This window comes from Pararge aegeria, chromosome 10 (genome assembly GCF_905163445.1).
Source record: "Pararge aegeria chromosome 10, ilParAegt1.1, whole genome shotgun sequence".
Taxonomy (NCBI): domain Eukaryota; kingdom Metazoa; phylum Arthropoda; class Insecta; order Lepidoptera; family Nymphalidae; genus Pararge; species Pararge aegeria.
This window is the reverse complement of record NC_053189.1, coordinates 17,737,116-17,764,608: the sequence shown is the minus strand read 5'-3', so window position 1 is coordinate 17,764,608 and position 27,493 is coordinate 17,737,116. Positions and strand designations below refer to the sequence as shown.

At 36.2% G+C, this 27,493-nt stretch overlaps 1 protein-coding gene across 1 annotated transcript; it reads left to right on the top strand.

The window, feature by feature from the left end:
* The first annotated feature begins 692 nt into the window (after window positions 1-692).
* Window positions 693-24,323, top strand: LOC120626827 (chorion peroxidase). The gene is made up of 15 exons (XM_039894591.1): window positions 693-937; window positions 3,413-3,580; window positions 7,091-7,257; window positions 7,953-8,091; window positions 9,163-9,309; window positions 10,298-10,471; window positions 10,914-11,110; window positions 13,177-13,363; window positions 14,599-14,796; window positions 17,261-17,405; window positions 19,396-19,555; window positions 20,705-20,863; window positions 21,467-21,671; window positions 22,982-23,093; window positions 23,840-24,323. The coding sequence occupies exons 1-15, from the start codon at window positions 811-813 to the stop codon at window positions 23,904-23,906; spliced, it is 2,352 nt and encodes a 783-aa protein (XP_039750525.1). The 5' UTR covers window positions 693-810; the 3' UTR covers window positions 23,907-24,323.
* The last annotated feature ends 3,170 nt before the right edge of the window (window positions 24,324-27,493 follow it).

The window sequence follows — 27,493 nt, the reverse complement described above, 5'->3', positions numbered from 1 at the left end:
CACCTATAAATTGACATATTTAATAGAAGTTTAGCTAAGTTCCTAAATTATATACAAACAAAAAAAAGTTATATTTTTGTAATGTACTTCTGTAACTGACTTAGTATACTTTTTGGCTAGCTGTAGTATACTAAGGATATACATAAATAAATAAATAAATAACAGCTTATGCTCACCACTGCCCCATTGAGGTCGACATGATTCATTTTTATTATTATTATCAAGAAGTGTTCCACAAGCAAGGAGGCGACTAAGACCCACCATGCTTCTTCAAGGCAAGTTGGTGGTCTCACCTAAATGTTTTTGATATTATTTTTTTATTTTATTTATGCTCTTTATTTGCACACCACAAGTTGAAGAAAAAAAAGAAGAATAGAAATACAAAAGGTGGGCTATATATTAACTAGGTCACACAGCTCCATATAAATTTTTCATTGGTTGCCTGGAAGAAATCGCTATGAAGCGATAAAGTCGCCAAATTTTTTACGTTGTTTTGTTATACTTTTCTTTTTTTATGTACTTTTTGTGGTGTTCAGTAAAAGCCTTCATTCATTCAAACAAATTTATATTATTTGAACAATAATTTTAATGTGAAGTTTCGTAGGAATCGTAGGTTTTAAATTCCAAATTCAAAAGTTATGTTTAACTACCCACCTATTTCTTTATTAATACTGGCTCAATAATTTGTCGGCCATTTACACTTCAAGTCCAATCATTAACACTGGTACAATCAATATGTGAACGAAAAACACTCGAATTACGATTGAATAGTTTTTTTTTCAAAATTAAAGCAACGCCTTAGTTTACAATATGAATTTTGTGAGGTTTCAATATCATATTCTTATTTATATAGTGGTTCTGTATCCAATAAAAAGTGTTTTAAGTGAACCACATGGTATGGCTTTAGGGGGTCATTATGGGATACACGATGAAAAAGGTGAGTACACTAATAATTTTACAAATTCATATAGCTTATTATCATATTAAAGAAGTCTATCCAGTCATTGAATTAAAAACATACAGAATCCTCATTCTGCCATTATTGTATGCAGTGCATTGTGTCCAAAAACAGTGAAAACGCCCTCACAAACTTTTACCCATTTTTATATTTTGTGGTGAGCGCTTAAAACATTAGAGGTAAAATAATTATTGTCAACTGCTAAATGGTATGGAGTGACAAACCGTTTGCTCGATATTGGATAGAAGCAGTATACTTTGCGGAAATCCATGATATATTATGAAAATTAAGGTTAATTTTCTATAGTCAGGATGTTGACTTTACAATGATTATTCATTGTAAAGTTAACATCTCCTGAGGATGCTCTGGTTTCGGAGCGAAACGGGCGTAGAGGGAACATTGCCGAAAATCTGTTTGGTGTGGAGTATAAGGATTGAAGTACAGTAGAACTCCAATTATCCGAATTAATGGGGACCGGGACCCATTCGGATAATCAAATATTCGGATAATCGGATTTTTTAAAAAAAAATTGCCATTGGAGAGCTAAATAAAAAAAAAATAAAAAAAAATAAAAAAATAAAAAATAAAAAAAAATAAAAAAAGCTACGTTTTGATATTGCACTATTTTTTTATTGAATTAAATGAAAGAAACATGAAATTTTCACATGTTTTAAATATAAATAAAATGTACTTATGAACAAGTTTAGAAATAAAAATCATTGTTTTTTAAACATCTCCGTCAATGTAAGCTGTTTTGCGGTCTTCAACCGTTTTCGGGCAGCCGTTCGTTTCTTCAACCGTTTTTTTTTGTGATTCGGATAATCGGCGATTCGGATAGTCGGAGTTCGGATAATTGGAGTTCTACTTTGTAAATTACACCATACAGATTCTCCTGCTTTTCGCGGACTATAGCATATCAAGCTTAATTGTTCGAGAAACCATTCTAATGTGGAGTGGTTTTAGATGCTTCAATCCTTATAAGTCACCTGCACGGTTTCTGTTCGATCTTAATTCTGTATATCCAGTTTAATATGGAAATAAGTTCTCAAGCCAACAACATGTTTCATTCTTCCACACCTATATGTTTTAATATAAATTAAAGAAACTTATAAATATATTTTAACCACAGTTGTGTTTTGTAAATAATTAATTAATTATAATCAAAAGTAAATCTATGGTATTTTTTGTTTCACTATACGTTAGCCGTTAGCTGCAATCTCAGTTCTAAAGGGTAGCGGGCTAACCTGTTAGAAATCATCATCTGCATAATGTAAACCAAATTACATCATACAGTACAGTACCTCTAACGCATGTGAAGTATTATTTCTATTTTCATTTACACATTGTATATTGATGTTGTTCGTATATATTATATATCTACCTTTTACATCTTAAAAATTTATACATATAGGTATGTGCGTTTTTCATGTTTTAGTTTATATGATTATATGTTAGTTTTATATTGTTATTATTATACTTGTGGGGTTATTTAGTAACTTTGGTAGTATTAATTTTATTGCTGTATTTCTATTCCTTATTTTGTTTGTTGTCTTTTGTTATGTATATAAACTTCAGCGCTGTATGCTCCCAATGGCGCATTTAACACAATGCTGAGCTGGCATCTTTTTCTAGATTATTCCACACTTAACATACATGGTGACGTTTATATTGAAATGTGTCGTGCAATGTAAAAAAATTTTTTTTTTTCTTCCTTTCTTCCTACGCCTTGGGTTGAAGGACAAGTTTCAGCACTTTGTAGGACTTGTACGTTTCCATCTGGTTAGTTGATTGCTTCTGGTTCTTGGTCCATCAGTTATTAAAAAAAAAAATCTACTTTAGTACTAAGTACGACCATGGCTAGATACTCCTTTACTTCTACTGAGCCCAATATGCAGAAAAACCTCAATAAAATTAAAAAAATTTGGAAAATCCAAAAGTGCACGCCTCATAATCTCATTTTTTTTGTGTACTCAAATTAACCTGTAAGTGCAATATAAATAACAAAAAATCAATTTCAGTTTCGAGAAAACTGCTTTTTTTGAAATGTCGAGAGTAGAGCACAACCTCAACGCTTCGCTTATGAGGCGTGCAATAATAAGCCTTTATTAACATTCTTATAAATAATTTCTACTTGGTATTTCCAAAGTAAAATCTGTTTTTGTAAAAATTACGTTTTATAATAGACACCGGTCATTTGATAGAATTACTCTCCATCATAGGCCTCCCAAAGTGTTCTCCACAGAGATATATCCGTTGCTTTCCTCTTCCAAACTGTTCCTGCCCCGTTTTATTGTCATCATTCCACCTATGGTACTTCTGTCTACCTGTGTCTGAAAAACTTCATACCCGAGCATCTCATCTCGTGAGCAGAAGTTTAAAAAGCTAATCAGTAGATCGACAAGTTAGGTGGTTCTATCCCTAATGTAAAACATAATAAAAATACTTGTATTTCAGAACATATACACAGTACAGAGCGTCCATGCGCAGTGTGTCCACGACACGGTGTCTGCGTGCCCCACGTCCAGTGTCCAGCGCACGTCCGGCCTGGCTCCCGGAACCCGCAGTGCCACTTAGATGGAATGCGAGTTGGTGTGTGCTGTTTCACGGGAAGAAGTCATGCAGGTACCTACGTAATCGAATGCATCCACTGATACATAAAGCATAGAGTTAGGTTTTTACAATCACTGGGTTCAAGAACTTAGGTGGTAGCTGTGGTGACGGATCAGAATACAGTTCTCACCATCTCTCCCTTACTCGCCAGCAGCGTCACTGGAGGCGACAGAGGGAATAATAAATAAAATATACTATGACAATACACACATCGCCATTCGCCATCAAGCCCCAGAGTAAGCGTAGCTTGTGTTATGGATACTTAAATGACTGATGAATATATGATGAATAATATACGTAATTAAATATATATTAGAATATACATATATAGACACCCAGGCACTGAAAAAAACATTCATGCTCATAACACAAACATTTTCCAGTAGTGGGAGTGGAACCCATATCCATAGACTCAGAAAGAAGGGTCGCACCAAACTGCGCCAATCGTCCGTCATTCAATCTAACGGCGTCGTCTTATATTGACGACGCCGTTAGATTGCTCGGAGTCCGAGCAGCAGTCCTCTGTTAAACTGTAGTAGTTAGTACATCGACGGTGTTCCACCACCACAAAAACCATCGCGTTTCTTTCCGGCTCTTCTCAGTGGAATCTGCCTTCCGAACCGGTGGTAGAGTCACTACAAACAGAATGACTTGACTTCAAAAGTGTTTATAAATTAGGCCTACTTGAATTAAATGAATTTTGAATTTTTGTGTAACTACATCGACTGCGACCACCAACCCGTCTGCCCAGCGTGATTGTGGGCAAACCCTCCCAATTGGAGCTTATACACAGTGGTGTGCGTCCATGCGCAACTTGACCACGACACGCAGGCAGCGTGCCCCACGTCTAGTGTCCATCGCACGTCCGGCTTCGCTCCCGGAACCACTGTGTCACTTACACGTGTGTGCTGTTTCACAGAAATAAAACATGCACGTACTTACTTAAGTACAGCTAGTGTTTTTTTTTCCTTTTACGCCATTGGTTGCCTGGAAGAAATCGCTTTGTAGCGATAAGGCCACCAAATTGTACTCTCTTGATATGAAAAATGAAAAATGCTTTATTGTCATAAAGAATAACAAAACAGAATCAAAAGTACTTAAACATAACACATAACATATATACAAATTTTGTTTTATTTTGCACAGATAAAAAGTGTACCTGTTCTCCGAACTAGTTGAGACTGTGTCTCGGAAAACAGGGCTAACCCGCTCGATGACATAGCTTACTACTAGAAATTAAGATCACTTGTATGCCCAAGTACTCGTGGGCGTGGTGGTGCGTGCGTAAATGTAACTATGATAAATTGGTAAAAACGATTTTCAATTCACCCAATAAATTATACTAGAATCTCCAAAAAATTTTCCGTTACTGCGTAATTTTGTTTAAGAAGCCACTTTTTAAGATTGCTTTTATAATTATAAGTACTCAGAGTGTGCAGAGAAAGGGCATGATGTAACTTGTTATAAAGGTAGGGTCCAAGAAATACAAAAAATCTACGACTAAACGCGGTTTTGAGCTTTGTGAGAGTAGCTAATTTGGGCTTTCTGCGGGTGCATTCATGATTGAAGTGCGTAAGTGAGTGCTGCTTTAGTGTGGTTGCTAAAATGAATAGTTGCCGGACAGTAAGGACTTGACAGTATTCGTATAACATTTCGGTAGGATACAGGCGGGGCTTAAAACAGCACACCTTAAGAACTGCTCTTTGTGCTCGTTCAATCTGTATAAAGTATGTGTTTGCTGCACTACCCCAGACGGATATACAATAGCCAAGTATAGATTGACATAGTGCTATATACACCATGTTCATAATTTCAGGTTCCGCTGAGTGTCGTAGCTGCTTAAATATGTAAATAAGCTTACGAACTCGACTAGATAGATGTTCAATATGTTTTTTGAATGTGAGGTTACAGTCAATCACTATGCCGAGGTACCTTATGGAAGTGACTATTTCAATGTATTGAGGAGTGCGATCAGTTAAGCTACTATTATCGGAAAGAGGCTGTTTAATAAATAAATTTAATAAAGATGTGTCTGCAGGCAGTGTAGAATTACGAATCGATAAATTTAGAAGTTTAGTTTTAGAGGTATTTAATGTTAATAAATTATTGTTAAGCCATTCCCTAACAGTATCAAAGCCTTTTTGTGCAAGGCAATAGGTTTCAGACCAAGTGTGAATGGAAAATACGAGAGCTGTATCGTCCCAATACGAAAATATCATGCCTTGGTCGAGACGAAGATCACAAAGGTCGTTTATATAGACCAAGAATAAGCTCGAGTCGAGAATACTGCCCTGGGGAACGCCATGGGTTAATGATAGTTCTGAGCTTGTGTAAGATTAAATTTTTACATATTGGGTTCTACCTGTCAGATAACTCTCAAAGAGTTAAAGTTGGTTCCCCCGAATACCAAGAGAGTGCAACTTAGCAATCAAGATAGGAATAGAGACGGTGTCGAAAGCCCTAGCCAAATCAAGGAAAAAAGCAACGCACTTTTGCCCTACATCGAGTTTGCCGACTAGATTTGACTGACTGACTGTATTTATATCTCTGTAACTACTTTTTTTCTTCTGTGTACAAAGTGTATTCATTCATTCATACAGCTAGTAACAGTAAGAGCTTATGCAGACTAAGACGGTAGCGGGCTAACCTGATTGGATTGAAGCAACTGTGATACCCCTATGACAGTCGTTTTAAACCCTATTCCTAAACGGTTTCTATGTAACATCGTACCGGAAAGCAAATAATTTGACGGTCGATTGGCGCAGTTTTCAGCGACCCTTCTTTATGAGCCCAAGGCCGTGGGTTCGATTCCTACAACTGGAGGATGAATGTTTTTCAGACACTGAAAAACATTCATGTGTTTTCAGGTTGTTTATACATATATTTTATATTCATCAGTCATTAGTACCCATAACACAAGCAACACTTACTTTGGGGCTAGGTGGCGATGTATGTATTGTCTTAGTATATTTATTTACTTATTCATTTTATTTAAATATCCATGACTTTAACTGGAGGAAAACTTAGTGAGGAAAACTGAGAGTTCTCAAAGGCGTGTGAAGTTTTCTAATCCGCTCTGGCGCAGCGTGGTGGACTACGACCTAAACTCTTCTCACTGGAAAGAGTATCTGTGATTTAAATTGTCCCTGTAATGGGATAATGCTGATGATAATATAGGGAAAGAAATTATAAATTACACCATACAGATATTCCTGCTTTTCGCGGAGTTTAGGAAATGAAGCTTAATTTTCATATAGATTTTACCCGCCTATGTTTTTTGTGGGTTCTTCTTAAACCGGGGCGCGTGTGGAACCCTCGTAGCTTTGGGTTTAAGTTGGTGAACGAAACCACCACCCCCTTAGAATTATGTAAATATGAACGCTTCATAAGTGCTTGTTATAGGCCTACATGAATAAAGAAATTTTGAATTTATCATGGAATTCTGGAAAGTATCGCCTGCTTATATCTCTCTCTTGAGCTTTTTTGTCCTATTAATTTTACCTTACTGGCCTCACATTGCAGCGGAGTCTGACCGCAAGTTCCGATCGTCAATCAACGTGGAAGACGTCAAGGCCGCTCACAATCAGTCGCGACAGAAGCTGAAACAGTGGTTGGGACACGCTGAAGGGTTGCAGAATGAGCATTACGCTGTCGTTAATGCCACTTCACCCAGTTATGGGCATCATTTGGTAAAGAATAGTTCTATATACTATCTGATTTATTGTTTTTGTTTAGTTTATGGTACACATCGTCCCGGTCTGCGTACAGTTGCTACAGTTTTTACTGCTTAATACATACATTTGCCAATACGATCTTTTATCGCTTGGTCTGCAGGCTAGATTCTAGACTTTATTTATTAACCCTCTAGAGAAAAAACGCTTTAACTTTAATTACTTACTCGTAACTTCAAAACCATGATAAGTTCAGAAAATCTTCCAACCCCCCTTTACCTTTATAAGACTTGAGAGGAATTTTCATAGCAAATAGTAAGCCGTAAGCCCTAAAAGGAACCCATTACCTAAGCTTTCAAGTCCTATTTCACTCGTCCAAGGGTACATTTCAGGAATAAAAAACAGCATAGAAATGTCAGATCAAAATCAGTGAAGACGTTTAGAAGATATAAAAATAGTTTTTTGATAAATAATTGTAATTTTGTCTTTACAAACAGATACATGTAGATGAACCTTGCACCCTAATTTCCTCTTAGAACTTTGAGGAAGCGATGTTTTCTATAAATCAAACCACCACTGAATAAAAATAAAATGGGTACTGTGTTTTCTTTCCGCGAAACAAATACGAATTAAAAATTTATTAATAAAATATCAAAAGCCTACAGATGCGTGTGGGATATTAGCTTAGTAAAGATTTATTTTTCAATTTCCAGTCTATGGTAACTTACGACAAAAGAGCGCAGAAGTTAGGGCGAGGTGCGTTATTAAATATCTTTGCTGCGCAGGAGTTGAAATCAAGACAAGCTTTGTCGGATGATGATTTGGCTATGGGATTCACTGATCATACGGATGGTGAGTAAAGTTCTTTTGAAGAGTCTTTGGTTAAGTCACTAAAAACAGACTTAGTTAACGTTTCAAAAGTGCTTATAAACTAGGCCTTCAATAATGCTTCTAAACTAGGTCTAAATGAATTTTGAGTTGTGAATTTAAATTTTGAAGTAACGGTCTACTGTTGAAAGAAGCTCGTTTGTGATCGATCAAGGTTTATCGCAAGAACTTTATGTTTTCCTAGTAGGTATATTTTTGACCACCGCCATCAGCTAAATCTATCCATCTATATACCTTTAAACGTATTCTTGTACTTGTACATAAAGCACAACTCACCTATGTACCTTTGTATATATACTCTGAATTCAACTATAACAAATTTCTTGAAATTTAGTATACATGGGTTTTGGGGGCGACAAATCGATTTAGCTAGATTTCATTTTTAGAAAACGTCGTTTTATCCGTGTTTTTAGGTCATAGAAAACTGCTTAAATTCCATTAGTATACGGTGGTATATTATAAAACCCTCTACAAGGTCATAATAGCTCAGGTGGGGTTAACCGTCCCCGAAAGCAGAAGACTCTGGCTCGAGTCCAGATGATAACTTTTTCCCCTTTCCTTGTTTCAAAGCAAAACTCTGTGGGAAGAGCGATGACAGCCCAGTGATTATTACTTTGGCTTCACATTTGGGGGGACCGTGATCGAATTCCACCTATACTTTTTCTTACTTATGTGCGTTTTAAAGTGCTTAAAATATCACTTGCTCTAACGGTGAAGGAAAACATCGTGAGGAAACCTAAGAGTTCTCCATAATGTTATCTTCTTAGATATCACTATGGAGAACTCTTCTAGCATTATGGAGACGGTTGAAGTTTACAAAATCGCACTGAGCAGCGTGGTGGACTACGGCCTAAATCCTAATTGTGGTAGGAGACTCGTGTCTTCCAGTGGCACGTTTGTAATAACCAAATCTTTTACTAGTGTAAAACCCTCAATCATTTTATTATCCACGTATTTTATGAACTCCATAAATAATTGTATGCCATTCTTCTTTTTAAGTTTACTGTTTTTAAATATAATAATACTGTATTCCAGGACCTTACTGCCCGCCAGTGCCTTCGTGCCCACACGCGCCCAGTAGATATAGAAGCATCGATGGAAATTGCAATAATCAGGGAAATCCTAGCTGGGGTGCTGTTAACACTGGCTATGGTAGACTGCTACCACCTTCCTATAGTGATGGTAATATATCTTTTTTTTGTTCGTATAACATACTCTTTCTTATTTCAAACTTGGTCTCAATTTCTTTTTTGTTATTTTCAAATTTAATTTTAGTGATTAATGAAGAAAAAAAGTGTGGTTTTCATTAAATTAAAAACCAGGGTATTGGGGCTTGGGGTGGGAACAAAGAAAATAGGTATCACATTTTCTTCTTCCCTCTTCTCTTTTCTTGTTACTATGATAGACATGAAGTTATGCACAGGCTATGCACGAAGCGGGCAGATGACATAAAATAGAGAGATAGATTAATGCTTTATTGCTCACAATTAAGGGATAATTGGAAACAGTACAAGAAAAATAAAAATGTGCAAAAGCTGTCTTATCGTTCTATGCTATCTCCTCCAGACAACCGTTAATGAAAGAAGAAAATAATAGTTTTTGAGTAAACCATAGTGTACATGCAAAATTAAAATCGAGTTTCTCCTTTCAATTTATTAGGTAGCGCGTCGCGTAGCGTAGGTACTATGCGCGTGTCGGTATTTCATCAATAGGGTTGTCATAGTCAACACTTAGAATGTTTTGAATTAGTTTGTATGGAAAAGTAAATATGCTTCTTTTGATTTAATGTAATTACAGGGTGATTCCTTATAAAATATACTTAGCCATCCTTCAAAATTATTTCGTAACTCCTTTTCACGTTGTATAAAAATAGCCACCCAGATACTGAAAAATGTTCATGTTCATCACACAAATATTGTTATACACACGGCCTTGGACTCAGAAAGCAGGGTCGCTACCCACTGTGCCAGGCGGCCATCAAATGTCGGCCTTGTCTCTGCTAGAGAAGAAACTTTATAGGCGTTGAATCTGCGGATTGTTGGTCGTAATTAAGAAATCTGCAGAGCATTCTTTACGTGAAGCACTGTTACTGTTAACTTTACGCCAGGTGCATTAAAATCAAAAGAAATATAAGATATGCTTGATTGTTATCACCCTTACTTTGACATAGGTATTTGGGCGATAAGAATTTCAGCGAATGGAGTGCCGCTGGCGTCAGCACGAGCTGTCAGCAGCGCCCTCATACTGGACGGCAGTCACCCCAGCCGCACACACAACCTACTGTTCATGCAGTTCGGACAGTTCATAGCTCACGATATCAGCACTGGTGTGGTCTTCACCTTAGGTAAGCCCCTCTTATTCTCACCCGAATAAGGTTTTACATCTGCAATTTACGGTACCTACTCAGGTATATAAACCAATTTAGCATATTTTATGTTTCTGTAATAATTATTCCAATGATAAATTTCTAGCCATTTTACCTGTATGAATTCTTAGTTCATTGAATAGTGCTAATTCTGTTGTTCACAAATCACTTTACGTGATGATACAGTCTAAGATAGTAGCGGGCTAACCTGTTAGGGAGTATGGTAGTCATACTCTTAATCGGTTTCTACGCGACATCGCACCGGAACACTAAATCGCTTAGCGGCACGTTTTTGTCGGTAGGGTGGTAACTATCCACGGCGAAAGCCGGACACACACAAAAACGCACGCACGCATGATAAATAAAAAAAATCTTAATTTATGTGTCAACTTTGGCGTAACAGAGTATATGATATTACTAGGTAATGGAAGCCCTATATCCTGCTGTGATAGCAACGGTGAAGATGTCCTGCCTCCAGAGAAGCAACATTGGGCCTGCGCCCCTATTGTGTTGGATGAAGGCGACGTGTTCTACGGCCAGTTCAGCCAGCGCTGCATCAACTTTGTGCGGACCCAGCTGGCTCCAGACTTCGACTGTTCTGTGGGTTATGCTACTCAGGTAACATCGTATTTATATATTACTAGCTTCTGCTCGCGATTTCGCCTGCGAGCACTTCAGCATTGGTTCTAAAGATTAGCTCGTTAACAATTTACAATTTTCCCTAGGGAACCATTAAGGAAATCGGGATTAAAGGTAGCCTATGTTCTTTTCTATGCCAAAGTTTATATGCATGCCAAATTTCATCTTAATCTGTTCAGCCGTTTTTGCGTGATTGAGTAACAAACATCCACACTTTCACACATGTTTACTTGTATACTAGGCTAGAAACTACAACATTAAGACGATTTTATTGTTTCAACCCAATTATGATTATTATTCTTACTAAAACAATAAAAACAACAGATATGTACTGCGATTTTAAGTAATGGAGCGTGCATTCTTCGTTTCATTTTTTATGTTAATTCATTGGTAATTAATTGCAAAAAATAATTCCAATGTTTTTGCAATGCATTTGAAACCAGGCGCTATTTTAACTGCTTGCACGATGCATAGCCTTAGGTACTCTGAATTCAGCCGTTTTAAGGGATTCCCTTCGATCCTCTAGGTTCTGTTTTTACTTGCCCCATTAATTTTCCTTTCCCTAAATATATTGGAACACCTACTGATCCTAATCATACTAGCCCTATTGACACTAACGATGATGACCACGAACGGCCACCGGAACTACACAATAGTCAAGTCAAATATTTCTTTATTCAAATAGGCACATAGATGGCACTTTAAATTACATGTAAAATATGACAAAGGAGTTAGTTGATGGCGATAAATAAATTCGTCAACTTAAAACTGAGGGTCCCAAACGCGCCCTGGTCTAAGAAGAAGCCCACAACAAACTTAGCCGGTTGTTATTTTTTTTTGTTATCGCCATCTCACATTGTCCTTTAAAAACTAATTAAAGAAGTAACCTGGTTAGAGCAATAATTTACACCTAAGCATTTTTATCGTTGACGTAGTCCTTAATACTATAATAGGACTTTTCTATAAGCTTAAGTTTAATACAAACTTTGAACTTTTTCAGAGACATCTCCAATATGGTAATTTATTGTAAAATTGTATACAATTTCTTTTAAATGAATTACTTATTTTATGTAGTCTAGTATATTGCACTGTAAGTTTATTTTTGCTTTTAATGTTCAAATTATTGCAGTCACATTTTCTCTTAAATTTAGATATATTTTTGTGAACATACATTAAATTGTCAAATTTGTATTGGCTAAAAACTGTCATTATCTAAATGGCAGTATAGACAATAATAAAATATGTGGAGTCCGACAAACACTGGCATGTTGGACTACGCCTTTAACCCTTCTCATTGTAGGACGACAATACATACATCGCCATCTAGCCCCAAAATAAGCGTAGCTTGTGTTATGGGTACTAAGATGACTGATGAATATTTCAATGAATAATATACATAAATACACAGATAAACACCCAGTCACTGAAAACCATGTTCATCACACAAACATTTTCCACATGTGGGAATCAAACCCACCTTGGACTCAGAAAGCAGGGTCGCTTAACACTACGCCACTCGACACTCGTCCTATGATGATGACATAATAAGGTTTTTTCAAATCGGTTTATAAATGACAGAGTTCTAAGCTAACTAACATAAAAAAAAAACAACTGAATTGAGAACCTTCTCCTTTTTTATATTATCAAAATTGTACTCCACACCAAAGAGATCTTCGGCAATATACCCTCTACGCACGTTTCGCTCCGAAACCGGAGCATCCTCAGGACTTTACAATGAATAATTGTTACTTAACAATTATTCATTGTAAAGTCAACATCTATAAGGATTGAAGAAATTATAAATTACACCACACAGATTCTCCTGCTTTTCACGGAGTATAGCAAATTAAGCTTAATTTTGATAATGTATCATGGATTTCCGCAAAGTAACGCCTGCTTTTATCCAATATCCAATATTCTCCTTTTTTATTTATCAAAAAACTAAAGAAAAAGCACTGACCCAAAATATGAGTAAAAGGTAGAAATTAGTTTGGTTTTTTATACCAAGAAGGTTTTTTGTGTTTTGATCATTTAATTTATTCTAGATGAATGGCGCATCGCATTACCCAGACATGTCTCATCTGTACGGCAGCTCGGCGGAGAAATTGGCTAGGCTACGGGCACCGGGAGGGTTGCTGGCGACGTTCAACGACTACGGCAGAGAACTACCTCCGTTGACTCATCGGAAGGAGTGCTTGAATGTACACGATGGAGCTGCTTGCTTTGAATCAGGTTTTAACTGCTGCTGCTGCTATAACGATCATATAAGTACCATTAACTCTCATCGTCATCATCATACAACCCATAACGGATAGTGCACGGGTCTCCACCAATAATGAGACGGGGTTATGACCGTAGTTCACCACGCTGGCAAATGCGGATTGGTGGAATAGACACACCTTTTTTTTTGTTTCTGTTTTTTTTTATTTAAATAAATAAAAAAAATATTCTACGACAATACACACGTCGTCATCTAGCCCCAAAGTAAGCGTAGCTTGTGTTATGGGTACTAAGATAGCTGATGAATATTTTTTTTGAATATAATGCACATAAATACTTATAATATACAGATAAACACCCAGACACTGAAAAACATTCATGTTCATCACACAAACATTTTCCACTTGTGGGAATCGAACCCAACACCTTGGACTCAGAAAGCAGGGTCGCTGCCCACTGCGCCACTCGGCCGTCTAAAAGAAAATTATGGAGAACTCTCAGGCATGCAGGTTTCCTCATATTTTCCTATACCGTTGAAGAAAGCTATATTCTAATATCTTAAAGTGCACATACCTTGGAAAAGTTGGCGGTGTGTGTGTGTGCTAGGATTCGAACTAAAGTCAAAGTCCCACCATCTATCACCGCTCAGATCTATTAGAACAATACATTGAAAAGCTTAGTGGGAGTTGATAAAATAATTATAATAAACTAGCTGTTGCCCGCGACTTCGTCTGCGTTTGATTTTGTTTTTAAAGTATTCAGTATCGCTAAGCCTTAAATGAGTATAGTTGTATATACATATAACATGTGCCTGTCAATTAATTATAGACAAATAATTTGCAATAAAATAAAATTGTGACTTTACTTAAAGATCTAAGCTATCCTATCTCTTAAGTTGGACCAGACTGCTCACGGTGTGCCAATTTAATTTAAAATCGGTTCAGTAGTTTAGGAGTCCATCGCGGACAAACATCGTGACAGGAGATTTATATATATTAAGATAACAATAGATTTAATTTTCATGCAATATTCTTAAGCTAATCCGAAAAGCCCAGGAAAGTCTGCACGCTGCCATTTAAAACTCGCACAATCTTTATTATAACTCCATATGAAACAGATATTTTATAATGTACTCTCTACGCACATTTCGCTCTGACACCGGTGCGGTGAAGAGAAAAGATGTTGTCTTTAAGATGAATAATTATTGAAATGAGATTGGTTTTGAAAAAGCTTTTTTTTGTCTTCAGGGGATAACCACGGAAACCAGGTGATATCTCTAACAGTCCTCCACACAATTTGGACTAGGGAACACAACAGGATCGCTCGAACCCTAGCTGGATTGAACTCTGCGTGGGATGAGGACACCATATTCTGGGAAGCCAGGAGAATTGTGCTAGCAGAGTTCCAGCACATCATATATAATGAGTGGCTTCCTTCGTTGCTAGGTATATAAATAAATGTTGTTCCGTTCAGGAACAGTTCTTAATTTTTAGATAATCTTTTATTCTTTTTTATTTTCGGATAACACGGAGGATCGTTCTTTTTTTATATTTTGGTCCGTCGGTGCGTCATCGCGTATGGCCTAAAGCAGGCCCTGCTACGGATAAGCAATAATTTGAATAATTTTATTTGTAATGCAGAAATTATTGTGTGTGTGCTTGTTATTAAGTTTATATTCCAATTTTATCTTAAGATATAAAGATAGATAGAGATAGAGTGAAATTGATTTAAACAAACAAATAAACAAATATACTACGACATTATACGCATCGCCACCTAGCCCCAAAGTAAGCGTAGCTTGTGTTATGGGAACTAAGATAGCTGATGAATATTTCTATGAATATAATACACAAAGAAACTTATAAATATACAGATTAGTGTTGCCCAAATGCAAGAACAAGACGAGACTTAGCCAGTCTTGGTCTTGGTCTTGCGCCAATACACCTGGTCTTGGTCTTGGTCTTGGTCTTGCGCTCCCAGTCTTGGTCTTGGTCTTGGTCTTGCAGCAAGAGTCTTGCAAGTCTTGCAATTACCTATTAGTCTATTACTATTTATTAAAGTTTACTTTAAATCTTAGAAAAACGTATTAGAATTGGAACATTGTGAGCTTGAATTAACATAGCCATAGTAAAGATCAAGCAGATTAATAAATAACTGAAGATTTGATAAGAAATTCGAAAAATCAACTGACCTATATGTCGTTTTCCATGGAAGTAACTGTTTCTTAATAAACATTTATGATTTATAAGCTTACATTTGCTAAAACAACTTGTAAAAACTTAAGAAATATAATGACTAAATGTACAATAATAGTACCTAAGTAATTAGTTTAAAACCATATAAGTAATCAATATTATAATTACTTACTAGAATGAATTATTATGACATCTACTACCTATCCTCACCATTTTATCCTAATCATAATACTACTTGCGTGATCAGTATAATGTATTCATTTTCATTCTAAGCACTCTGAAACTCATTTATTCTTTGGAACACCTGTAGGTACTCTTAAAATTCGAAATTATTTTGCATGAATAGTGTCAAATGTTATGATTTCGGCGCGGCGGCAACGATTGTTTTAGATTTCAAAAGAAGCCGCCGGCGCGTGTATCATAACCATGTACTTCCGAAAAGCGGCAAATTTCTTTGAGAAGTAAGTACAAAACCTTTGATGCCGCATTATCAAAGTGCCGATGGTTAAAACATAACTATGCATGCACTCAGTTTGATTTTAATAGATATTTTTTTATTCGCTATGTTTATGGTATTAGTCGTAATGCGCATAGGTCCAGTTTTTCATATTCTTTGATATAGTTTTTTGCGTCTCATAGAATTCCTAAGCGTACCTACCTACCTATACACCGAACTGTTACACCTAACTACTCCGTGAAATAGCGCTAAGTCCTAGCTGCAAGACGCAAGAGTCTTGCAGGCTATGTCTTGTTCTTGCTCAAGTCTTGCACGGTCAGTCTTGGTCTTGGTCTTGCTAAAAATACGCGGTCTTGTTCTTGGTCTTGGTCTTGCAAAAACGCAAGAACAAGACCAAGACTGCAAGACCAAGACTGAATTTGGGCAACACTAATACAGATAAACACCCAGACACTGAAAATCATTCCAGTTGTGCGTTTGTTTCGTTTTAAGTGCCTTCTATTCGTTAGTTTGGCAGTTCAATGGTTACTTAAGGACTCACTAATCTGATCAATTACTGGATATGGTTGATATTCACTTGCTCCCGAGAAACATGTAGTTTTTTGTGATATCCCTCGTGCCCACATATACTTATGTTGATAAGCGATAGTGACACGTCTGGACTTATGATTAAGAACCAGCTTCCTGTGCGATTGAGGTTCAAATAGGAGAAGAGTCGAAAAACACCTGGGTCCGATATCCCTGTAACAACACGGCTTTCAAGGAATTTGCTCACGCTGCATCCCCTATTGATCGAATGCAAATGTAAAGTTTGCATATTTAAGCTGTCCATTATAACGCACTTTAAAGCACAGTTTAAAATTGCACATAAATATTTGTATGCAAAATACGAAAAATTACTAATTATTCCGCGAGTATCAGATATATAAGTGTTTGAGTTACGCATTTTTGTAATGTGAATAGAATAATTTTTATCACTGCAACCACACGGCCTTGAAGGTCACGTAACAACCCCTATTGAACAACGGTAAATGCGGAATTTGCATATTTATGCTGTCCATTACGCACTTTAAAGTACAGCTAAAATTGCACATAAAATTTGCTTGCAGAATGCCAAAAATTACTAAATATTCCGCGAGTACATGCCTTTCACGAGATGATGATTTAGATGTGGTTTTGAGTTATATTACGCGGTTTTGTAATGTAAACAGTTTTTTTTTAAATACTTCAAACACTAAAGTAAGTTTTGTATCTTAGGTTCTAAAACAATGCAAGTGTTCGGTCTGACACCATCATCGGGTTATGCTCTGGCTTATGATCCCAGTATAAACCCATCGCTGACTGCAGAGTTCGCCACTGCTGCCATGAGGTTTGGACATTCCATAGTCGACAGTCAACTCACGTAAGTATTCCTCCCGCAATACTTAAATTTAATTGTAGTTGAGCTTTTTGTGACAGAGGTCGGCTAGGGAAGTACTCATCATATTGACCCATTGCCAGCCCACTACAGAGCCACAGAACCCAGGTCTCCTCCCACAATGAGAAGGGGTTAAGGAAGTAGTCCACCACGCTGGCCCTGTTCGGATTGGTGGATATATACTAGCGAACGAAAAAAGCATAGAAGCATTTCTCGTACTCAAAAATAGCGTAACGGAAACTATCCCGTGGTGGGAGGGGCTTATAAACTGTACCGCAAACGAATCTAGTTGACTTGCTTTTTTCGTTCGCTGATATATACAATATATTTTTTATAATTTTTATTAGTGTTTTTACCTACACTTGGAGGAATTATCCATTTTATAAATTTAAAATGCACACAAAAATTTTCAGTCTCTTGTTTCAAACGTGTCTCATTATAATATGGACCTTTTAAAAAGTGATCGTTTCCCACTAGATGACGCTAGAGTCGCTATAAGGCTGATGTGCAAGGCATATGCTAGTGTCGGCATCGACGGTAGGAGAGCCGTAGCTTAATTGGAGAAAGCGCTCAGGCCGCGATTGCCAGAGAGTCGCAGGTTCAAATCCTGTCGGTTCCGAAAATTTTTGTATGCATTTTAAATTTATAAAATATACCATACACCTTTAAGAACATTATGTAGGACTCTCAGTCATGCAGGTTTCCTCACGATGTTTTTCTACACCGTCGAAGCAAGTGATATTTTTAATTACTTAAAACGCACATATCTTAGTAAAGTTAGAGGTGCGTACTGGGATTCGAACTCGGCCCGCCTAAAGTGAAGACGAGTTCCTAACCACTGCGCTATAACCGCTTCACCACCGGGGAAGTGCTACCACGATGCTTATTTCTGCCGCTAAGCAGCATTGTTGTTGATTTTCGGGCGCTGATTTGCAAATACTGACTAAACCTTACGAGCTAGATAAAATTAATGAATGTTCACAGTTCACTAGTTATTTGGTGGTGTCACCTGGAATAGGGTTTCAGCTGAAAATCAGAACTGCATGCTTTTTAGCCCTGCCAGAGTCTTTAACTGCTTTCGCTGCTTTTCCTGGCTTTACAGCATAACCTGCTGTACATGTCAAACGTAATCCCGGCATTAATATACTATTCTTTAATAATATAAATTATATAGTGTGTGGCAGCACCTTAAAACAAAAATCAAAAATGTTTTATTCGTGTAGACCTTAGTACAGGCACTTAAGACGCGTTCATACATTAAACATTTTAACACGTAAGGTGTTGCAAACTGTAGTGTGTGGCATAAATATATATTTCTTTCTTTCTAATAATATCTGCTCAAATCACTCCAAACTGCACCTCATTAGTATTATAAATAAAGTATAGTAAATATCTCATGGAATAAAAAAAAAGTGTGTATCAGCTCCGACGCACGACTGGAGTTTACTCCTTAAGTACAAAAAGAAACATACACAAAAAGAGTTTATTTAGCTGAATAAAGATAAATACCATAAGAAAGGGAAAATTAAAAATCCTGTGCAATTTATTATACAGGATTACACGCGGCGGAAGTGTAACTTCTTAAAAGAAGCCTACGGGAGATTGAGGTGGATGTAGAGTATCAGAACTATTAGGATAAATGTAATGTTTATTATTTAGTTTCCATGGTAACAAGAATAGGAAAAAAAAGTATAATGTTTTCTATCTCACTCTGTCCCATGTATTTATGTGTTTGTTTCTTTACCTGGATAATATTCGGTTTCATTGGTAAATTAAATAGGACAAATGAGTTAATTAAACGAAAGCGACGTTGCATGTTTGCGCATCACAGTTGCCGGGCATGCAACGTCACAAAGCGAAAACATAACGAAGTCATTCATCAGTAGATTTTACTCCTCACATTTTTCTCATACCGGGCGCCTTATATATGAAAATCGATTCTTAAGGAGTAAACTCCAAAAAAAAATTTTTTCAGAGTTTTAAGTCCACAGCACAAGGGGGTCTACGAGTCAATATCTCTGCCAGAAGTGATGTTCCAGCCATCTAGACTTCGCATAAAGCCTTTCTTAGACAGGCTACTTCTCGGACTGATGTGGCAACCAATGCAATCTGTCGATCCATTTGTTACTGAAGCTGTAAGTACCATATTGGAAATATGTGTTACTTTGCAGAATTCCATGATCGACTATGAAAATTAAGCTTAATTTGCAAAACTACGCGAAAAGCGGAAAAACAGTATGGTGGAATTTATAACTCCACATAAATCAGATCTTACTTATAATACTTAGAATTACTCTCATCTCACGTTTCGCTCCGACACCGAAGCATCCTCAGAAAGATGTTGACTTTACTATGAATTTTAATTAGTACCTAGTAAGTACAGATTCTCCTACTTTTCGCGGGGTAGGTATAGTAAAATAATCTATTATTTTTCTTATTTTTTGTATAGTAGGTACTGTAAGTACCAAATGTAAAAAATTCCGCTTTAGAGTTAAAAATCATCCCCCTTAATTTTTCATAAATAGATCAGAGGGGGCACTGAGTATAAAATCGGAGATTGTTTACATTTGTGTGTATGTGTCTGCTTATGTATGCAGATGTTTGTGTGTGTAACGTTTTACTTGACAAACAGCTTTCCCATTGTGTTTGAGGTTCATAGATGCTTTGCAATGTGGATTATCAAGTCCATTAGTGCGGATAATCATTTGATTAATTAATTATTATTAATGTTTTAGTTTATTAACTACATTTTATTAATGGAAACTCCAGTGGGATTACTACAAACAAATGACCAATCATTAAATTCGCGACTGTAATTCTGAATCAAGAGCGTCAAGTTCGTTCGTCAACTTTAAGTTAGTCTTTATTGTATGGACAGTTTAAAATAATAAAAATTTGCGTAATACAATCGACCGTAGTAGGAGACGTCGACCCGAGGGTGACTCCGGCGAGAACCTCGGCTCGGGTTACGTTAATCAGACTGTTGGTGGACTCAGAAATCGTAGCCCTAGTCTTGCGCCTGCGAAGACGCTGTGTTGGTTTGTGTGTGTGTGTGGGTGTGTGTGTGTGTGTGTGTGTGTGTGTGTGTGTGTGTGTGTGTGCGTGTGCGTGTGTGTTTAGTAATTTGATCATCGGGGTCAAAAATACATGCTTCGGATGTCGCCAGAGCTCGACGTCGGGGGCGCCTATACCACAAGGGGGTTGGGGTGTTGGACTGCTGTTCTCAAAGTAGGACTTAGATAAATGTTGTCACAAAATTTATTATTTTTTCTGTTATTTTTCAGCTATCTCGCTACATGTTCCACGGAGGCAATCCATATGGCCTGGATCTGGCCGCGATCAACATCCAACGAGGCAGAGATCATGGCCTTCAATCATACAATGAGTACAGGAGACTGGTTGGATTGGAACCTATCACCGATTTCCATCAGTTTCCATCAAGCGTTAGTTTTATATATATATTTATCAGTAGCTTGACTAAGATGTATTATTTTAAGTGAGGATGATGAAATGAAATGCGCGTGTCTCTGGTATGTTTGAACCATGACATTTTCCCAAACCAAAAATATTTATGCTTTTGAAAAAACATGTCATTTTTATATTTCGAATATATATTATATTTTGAATTAACATTTCATTTTTATTTGGTTCGTTCAACGTATCGCGAGCACATGTGTCTTTTTGAAACTGTGTTACAGAATAGAGTAGAGTTAGAGAAATATGTAAGACATCATCCGGTATCACGGGTAGCTTCCCAGGTTAAGTTCTACATTAATGGTAATTGTTTCTAAATGTGTAATGTAACGTATTATCAGAAGAAAACAGCCAAAAATTGAAATAGGGCTCTGAAATTTTTATTTTCAAAGGATCTCGGTGTTCTGGGTCTACTTCTTCTCTTATATAGATATTTTGCTAAAACTGAGTTTCTAGCTTTTCCTGCATCTGCAAACGGAACTTTATCTACGTATTTAACTCTGTTTTCTGTCTTTTTGTTTTTCGTTTAAAAATAAGACACAAGTAGAGCTAATGTTTTTATCTATCCACAGGCTGCCCAAAGACTCTCCACCGTATACACAAGCCCGGAAGACATAGATTTGTGGGTGGGCGGGTTATTAGAAGAACCCATAGAAGGGGGTGTTATTGGCACTACATTCGCTAACATTATAGCTGATCAGTTTGCAAAATTGAAGAGAGGGGATAAGTATTACTACGAGTACGGACCTGATATCAATCATGGTGCATTTACTACAAGTAAGTATGCATTTTAGTCCAAGTTTCTCTTAGAAGAATTTTATTCTGAGCATATATTTTGAGTATCTCCAATAAAATCTGTTACTAAAGTAACGATCTTAATTATGTTTTTGAAGTTCATAGAATTATTTAATTTTAAAAATAGCTGCGCCCAAACTGGCTGTACATACGTTACATTATATAGTTAAATTTATTTTAAATATTGTATTATAAAAGTAACATTGTGTATTGTGCTGAATAAATTGAAATTGCAGAATCTTTCAACGTTACAGGATGAGGAGGCTACCTCTTAAGATACTAGATAATCTATCTTTGAAGTTCTAAGAAGGTAGAGCCTTTTAAAAAGTTATGGGCTCTTAAGCTATGTCTCAGCCTCGTGTCCCTTAAATACAATCTAATTTCGATTACTATTCTCTTGCAATGATTTTATCATCATCAAGACGTCCACTGCTGGACATAGGTCTTTTGTAGGGAGTTCCAAATTCCACAGTTTTGTGCCGCTTGGATCCAGCGGCTACCTGCGACGCGCTTAATGTCGTCTGTCCACCTCGTCGTCCAGATCGACCAACGCTGCGCTTACCAATGCGGGTTGCCATTCCAGCACCTTGGGACCCCAACGTTCATCCTTTCTCCGAACTATGTGCCCTTGCCACTTCGGCTTCGCGACTCGTTGAGCGATGTTGTAACTTTGGTTCTTCTACGAATCTCCACATTTCAATGCAATTCAAGCAATGATTTAAAACGGTATATTTTTGTCGTCAAAAACCAATGGCCCGGAGAGCACGTTAATCTGTCGGTCTTACATTGGGCAGCTTGGAAGGTCAAAGCTTTAATGCTATTCTACCATGAGAGAGGAAATCAGTGCCCAGAATATTTTTCAATATTGACTATAAATATACAACGTGTAACGGAATTACGAAATACTGCTGAAGGATGCATAAGTTTATTTCATAAGGAGTCACCCTGTAATATATTAAATTAAACGAAGCATATTTATTTTTCCATACAAAGTAATTCAACACATTCTAAGTGTTTACTTATGACAACCCTATTGATGATAAATTACCGACACGTGCATAGTACCTACGCTATGCGATGCGTACCTAATAAAGTGGCAGGAGTCACTTGATTTTACTTTTGCATGTGTTAGGGCTGTATCTGATTTCTTTCAATAAAAACTATGGCAATGGTTTATTCAAAACTATAAGGGTTTCCGTGTCACAGATAAGTCTCAGAGACAGTAAATAATGTACTTGTAAAGCCTGTGAAGTATTGTTTCGGTTTCACATTCGAAATGTTTTTATTTTTAGATCAATTATCTGAAATAAAGAAGGTGACCTTATCGAGAATCTTGTGCGACAACAGCGATGGAATAGAAATCTCTGCGGTATCACCAAACGCATTTTTGAGAAGTTTACCAGGGTAAGAATTAAATTTTTCTCTAACTCAAAACTTTTTTCATAGATTTAAAACACAAAAACGAAACAAAAAAACGTATATAATTTATTCTACAGTTATTGTTTAATTTATATTTTATTTTATTATTTTTTGACGTGACAACGTCTTATAATTCGATGGAGCCGGCTGCACGCATGAAAAAACATGATGTATGCGGCGTTACCTCGCTCTGAGGCGTTCCATTCAAGGCTGCAAGTGCAAGCGAGAGCGCGGAACGAGCGACAAAGAGGCACAGTCGGCCTCTGCGTTCGACATCTGTCTCTCTCCTACTTGAGTGAGCGATGCGTCCGCGTGGACAGCTTCTATACAATAATACATTTACATGTTTTCGGCAAGGATGAAGTGCAGTGAAAAGTGAATGTGGTGTCAATTGTTTATAGCAACGATAATATCTATCAAACAAATAAAATTAAAATTTTCTTTTGAAAAATGCAACCATTCCATCAGTATTTTCTTACGGCGTTGTCACGTTCAACTATCGTCAGTAAGCCGACTTTGACAACCAATTGTTTAGCCTTTAAATTGTTATAAAATGTAGATTTCATAAAACATAGGTTTAAAATAAATAAGCACCCTCTGTAACGCAGGTTTTAAATAACAGGAAAAAATATTTGCAGACATTAACATATTGATATCTACACACTCACATAAAAATATTATGGAAACTGAATAATTTTCATATTTTATTTAATACATTAAAATTTTTGCAGAAACGATCCAGTGCAATGCGACAGTCCGTTAATCCCTGCGATGGATTTAGCAAAATTTGTAGTATAACTTTAATAATAATAAAAAGTACAGTAAAGCACAACCTATTGTTTATTTTTAAATCATCAAAATCTATCACAGACTTGTGTTAAAGTTAACGTAACGGTAAGGGGTTGTTAAAATTAAATTTAGTTGCAGTTATTTTATATTTTCTTCTCTTTCTTCTATTCTCTTTTTTCATTTCCTTTAATCTTCTCTCTTGTATTTTACACCTTATTTTAAACAATTATTACAACGTAATGATATTACAAAAGCGGTCGTAAGTTTTACTTCTTAATTATATTGCATACCTTTTGTAATCTGAATCATTAGTTGGAAATAATGTTACTTGAACACATATTTTGAACAAAAAATATCAATAAACCCTTTTATATTTTATCTTACTCAGTTATTTGAATCTGTAAGACTCAATTTGAATCTGCAATACCCAAATTTTGATAAGCTGTCGTTTTAAATCTCTTTATCAAACTTCCATTAAAAAAATCTAATAAATCAAATTAACCTAACCTTACTTTTTATCATTTCAACATTTTAATAAAAAAAACGCCTATTTTCTGAGTTGAGTCTTAACTTTTTCAACTATTTTATAATTATTGCTTCTGAATTTATTTTAAACAAGGGTTGAAGTTGAACCTGTTTTAGTGATTTTTTTTTAAAAAAATCTAGGAATCGGGGGTTGTTTAAGTCGGGGTGGTAGGTGGATAGTCTTGTTTTTATTTTAATACATTTCGTGCTAATTTAATTTAAAAGCTATTAGTTTTCTTGTTTGTGTTATAACGAGTGGGTAAATTTGAAAACTTCCTTGTCTGATCCTTGTACACAGAAATATCATTATACCATTAAGAAAAGCGCAATATCTCTAGTTGCCTTTATTTTCTTTTAAACTTACGACTGTATGTACGGATTTTAAAATTATGATAGTTTGTATTAACTTTTAAGAGCGGTGTTGCCATGCTTTGTGTAATATAAATGTACGATTTTAATGTAAAATTGTGTAATATTGTAAATTATGTAATTATGTAAAACAATTTTTTCCGCTGATTTATTATTTTATAAATTAAACGATTGTTTTATTGTTCCAAGCTGAAATTGGATAAATAGCTTTAAATGAAATTGTTACAGCGAGAGATTTGTAACAAGGTCGTCCAGTAATTATTGTTCGTTTAAAAGCAAATTTCTCTGAAATAATATCGATCAATAAACTCGTTAAAAAGTAAAAAACAATGTATGTATCTCAATCAATTATGTATTCCAAAGGTACGTGAAGTTATAAAGGAGCTCCATAGCGTATTTATTGTAAATTAATGATTTTGTATGATTTATTATAAGTAAATAAGTCATTGTTATTGTGATATTATAATAAATAAAATAATTGTGTAATAAAATAATAAATGAATTTGAATCAGATAGTTTCTCACTCAATAATTTTTTTTGTAGTTTTTTTTTTTTAGTCCTTCAAAGTTTACCATATTGCTGCAATGATTACAAACCTAATGTTACAAAATATTGTGAAATACGAAAAATAAAGAAAAACCTGAATTACATTATTTGTCACAACTCCTTTAATATGGATATCACTTGTAAGGGCTTAACTAGTATTAAAATGCACACTATATTAATTTAAACTCGGCCACCTGAAAGTGAACCCATAGGCTTAACCACTGAGCTATCACCGCTACATCACTTAGGTGTGTAGGTCAAAGTGGATGAAAATTGTATGGATCCATTACAAATTCCACCAATCCGCCCTGGGCCATCGTGGTGGGCTACGGCCTTTACCCCTTCTCATTGTGGGAGGAGACCTGTGCGGGTAATGGGATGATATTATGATGATAATTACAAATCATCTCAATACACAGATACATTATAATTCAAGGTAATATAAAATCGTCAAAATTATAACAATCGATTAATCTTTGTTCCAAGAAGCTCCATTCGTATAACATAGCACGTATTTGCAAATATCTAATTTAACTTCCTACGAAGTTCAAGCTTCATCACAATGATATCTTCGCAGTGATCTCTACAAAAGAAATTACATTCGACAATATTTATAGCCGATACCGTACAACTTCTTGGATGATTCCAAAATAACTGGACATGTCTCATGCATCAATGAAGAATATTTTAAGCCTTGATGTGTGTCTTGACAGCCAGTGAGAGGTTATTATGACCTAGAGCCCGCGTGGTCCTAATCCTACTATCCTACTAATCCTACAATAATTATACTAGCTGTTGCCCGCGATCCTTGTTCGCGTTTCATCATCATCATCATCACATCAACCTTTTACCGGCCCACTACGGTGCACGGGTCTCTTCCTACAATAACAAGTTGTTAAGGCCATTGTTGCTGGCGGATTGTTAGACTCCACTCAACTTTGAGAACATTATGTAGAACTCTCAGGCATGCAAGTTTACATTGCGCCACACATTACAATATTCACGATACCACGTATGGTATGTGTGGCACAACCTAGAAAAAAGGTGCCAGATCAGCATTGTGCTGCATGCGCCAGTGGGTGCATACAGCGCTGATTTTCAGTTGGCACCTTGTACCTGGTAACACAACGGAAATACGTAGCGATCCACTGACCACATTTTAATATTTTAATTCAATAATATACTAAGCAAAAGTTATATAAGTAACAAAAATCAATGGAAAAAACAAAACAAAAATTAAGAAAATACAGCAATAAAAATACTACTAAACGAAACGTCTCATCCAGAGAGTGCATAACTTAATAATAAAAAAATTAAAACTAACACATATTTATATTTAAAAAAATTGCCACCTACCCGCTATTATTATATTATCTTAAAACTGCATGCATATTGTTTACCTATTTTAAAATATAGAATGAAACGTATAGATTTTATAGTAAGTACTTGGGCACCAGGAATGGCAACTCGCTGTGATACAGTTTTAACTAGTACAGGAGTTGGTGTAACTGGAACCTGGTCTTACAAACATTTTGTACATTCCTATATATTTGCAATTAAGAACCTCATTTATTATGTTAGCAGGTATTAATTTTTGGTTTATAAGAGGTCACTTATAAAACTGTGAAACCTGATAAAGGCACCAGCAATCAGATTTTATGTTTTAAGAAGTTTCGTTTATTTATAAATTGTATGCGTGCGTTGTATATTCAAGTTTATTATTATATAAACTTGAAAATAAAAACGTACCTATATCAATAACTAATTAAGACACACACACACACAAAAGGTAGATACATAATTTAAACGAACTACAGCTATATATTATATAAAAATTAAATGTAAAGTTTACAGACTGTCTCTAGAGAAAAGATGACTCCGCCCCATGTTCTTGGAATTCCACCGTTTGGCAAATAAATATTGTTATTTTGGTTCTTAAACCCAAACTAGCTTTTAAAGTTCTTGATTGGCGGAGGAATTTTCCATCATCAGGCAGGCGGGTAGACAAGCAGGTAGGCAGGCGGGTAGGCAGGCGGGTAGGCAGGCGGGTAGGCAGGCGGGTAGGCAGGCGGGTAGGCAGGCGGGTAGACAGGCGGGCAGGCTGGCGGGTAGGCAAGCGGGTAGACAGGTTGGCAGGCAGGCGGGTAGGCAGGCGC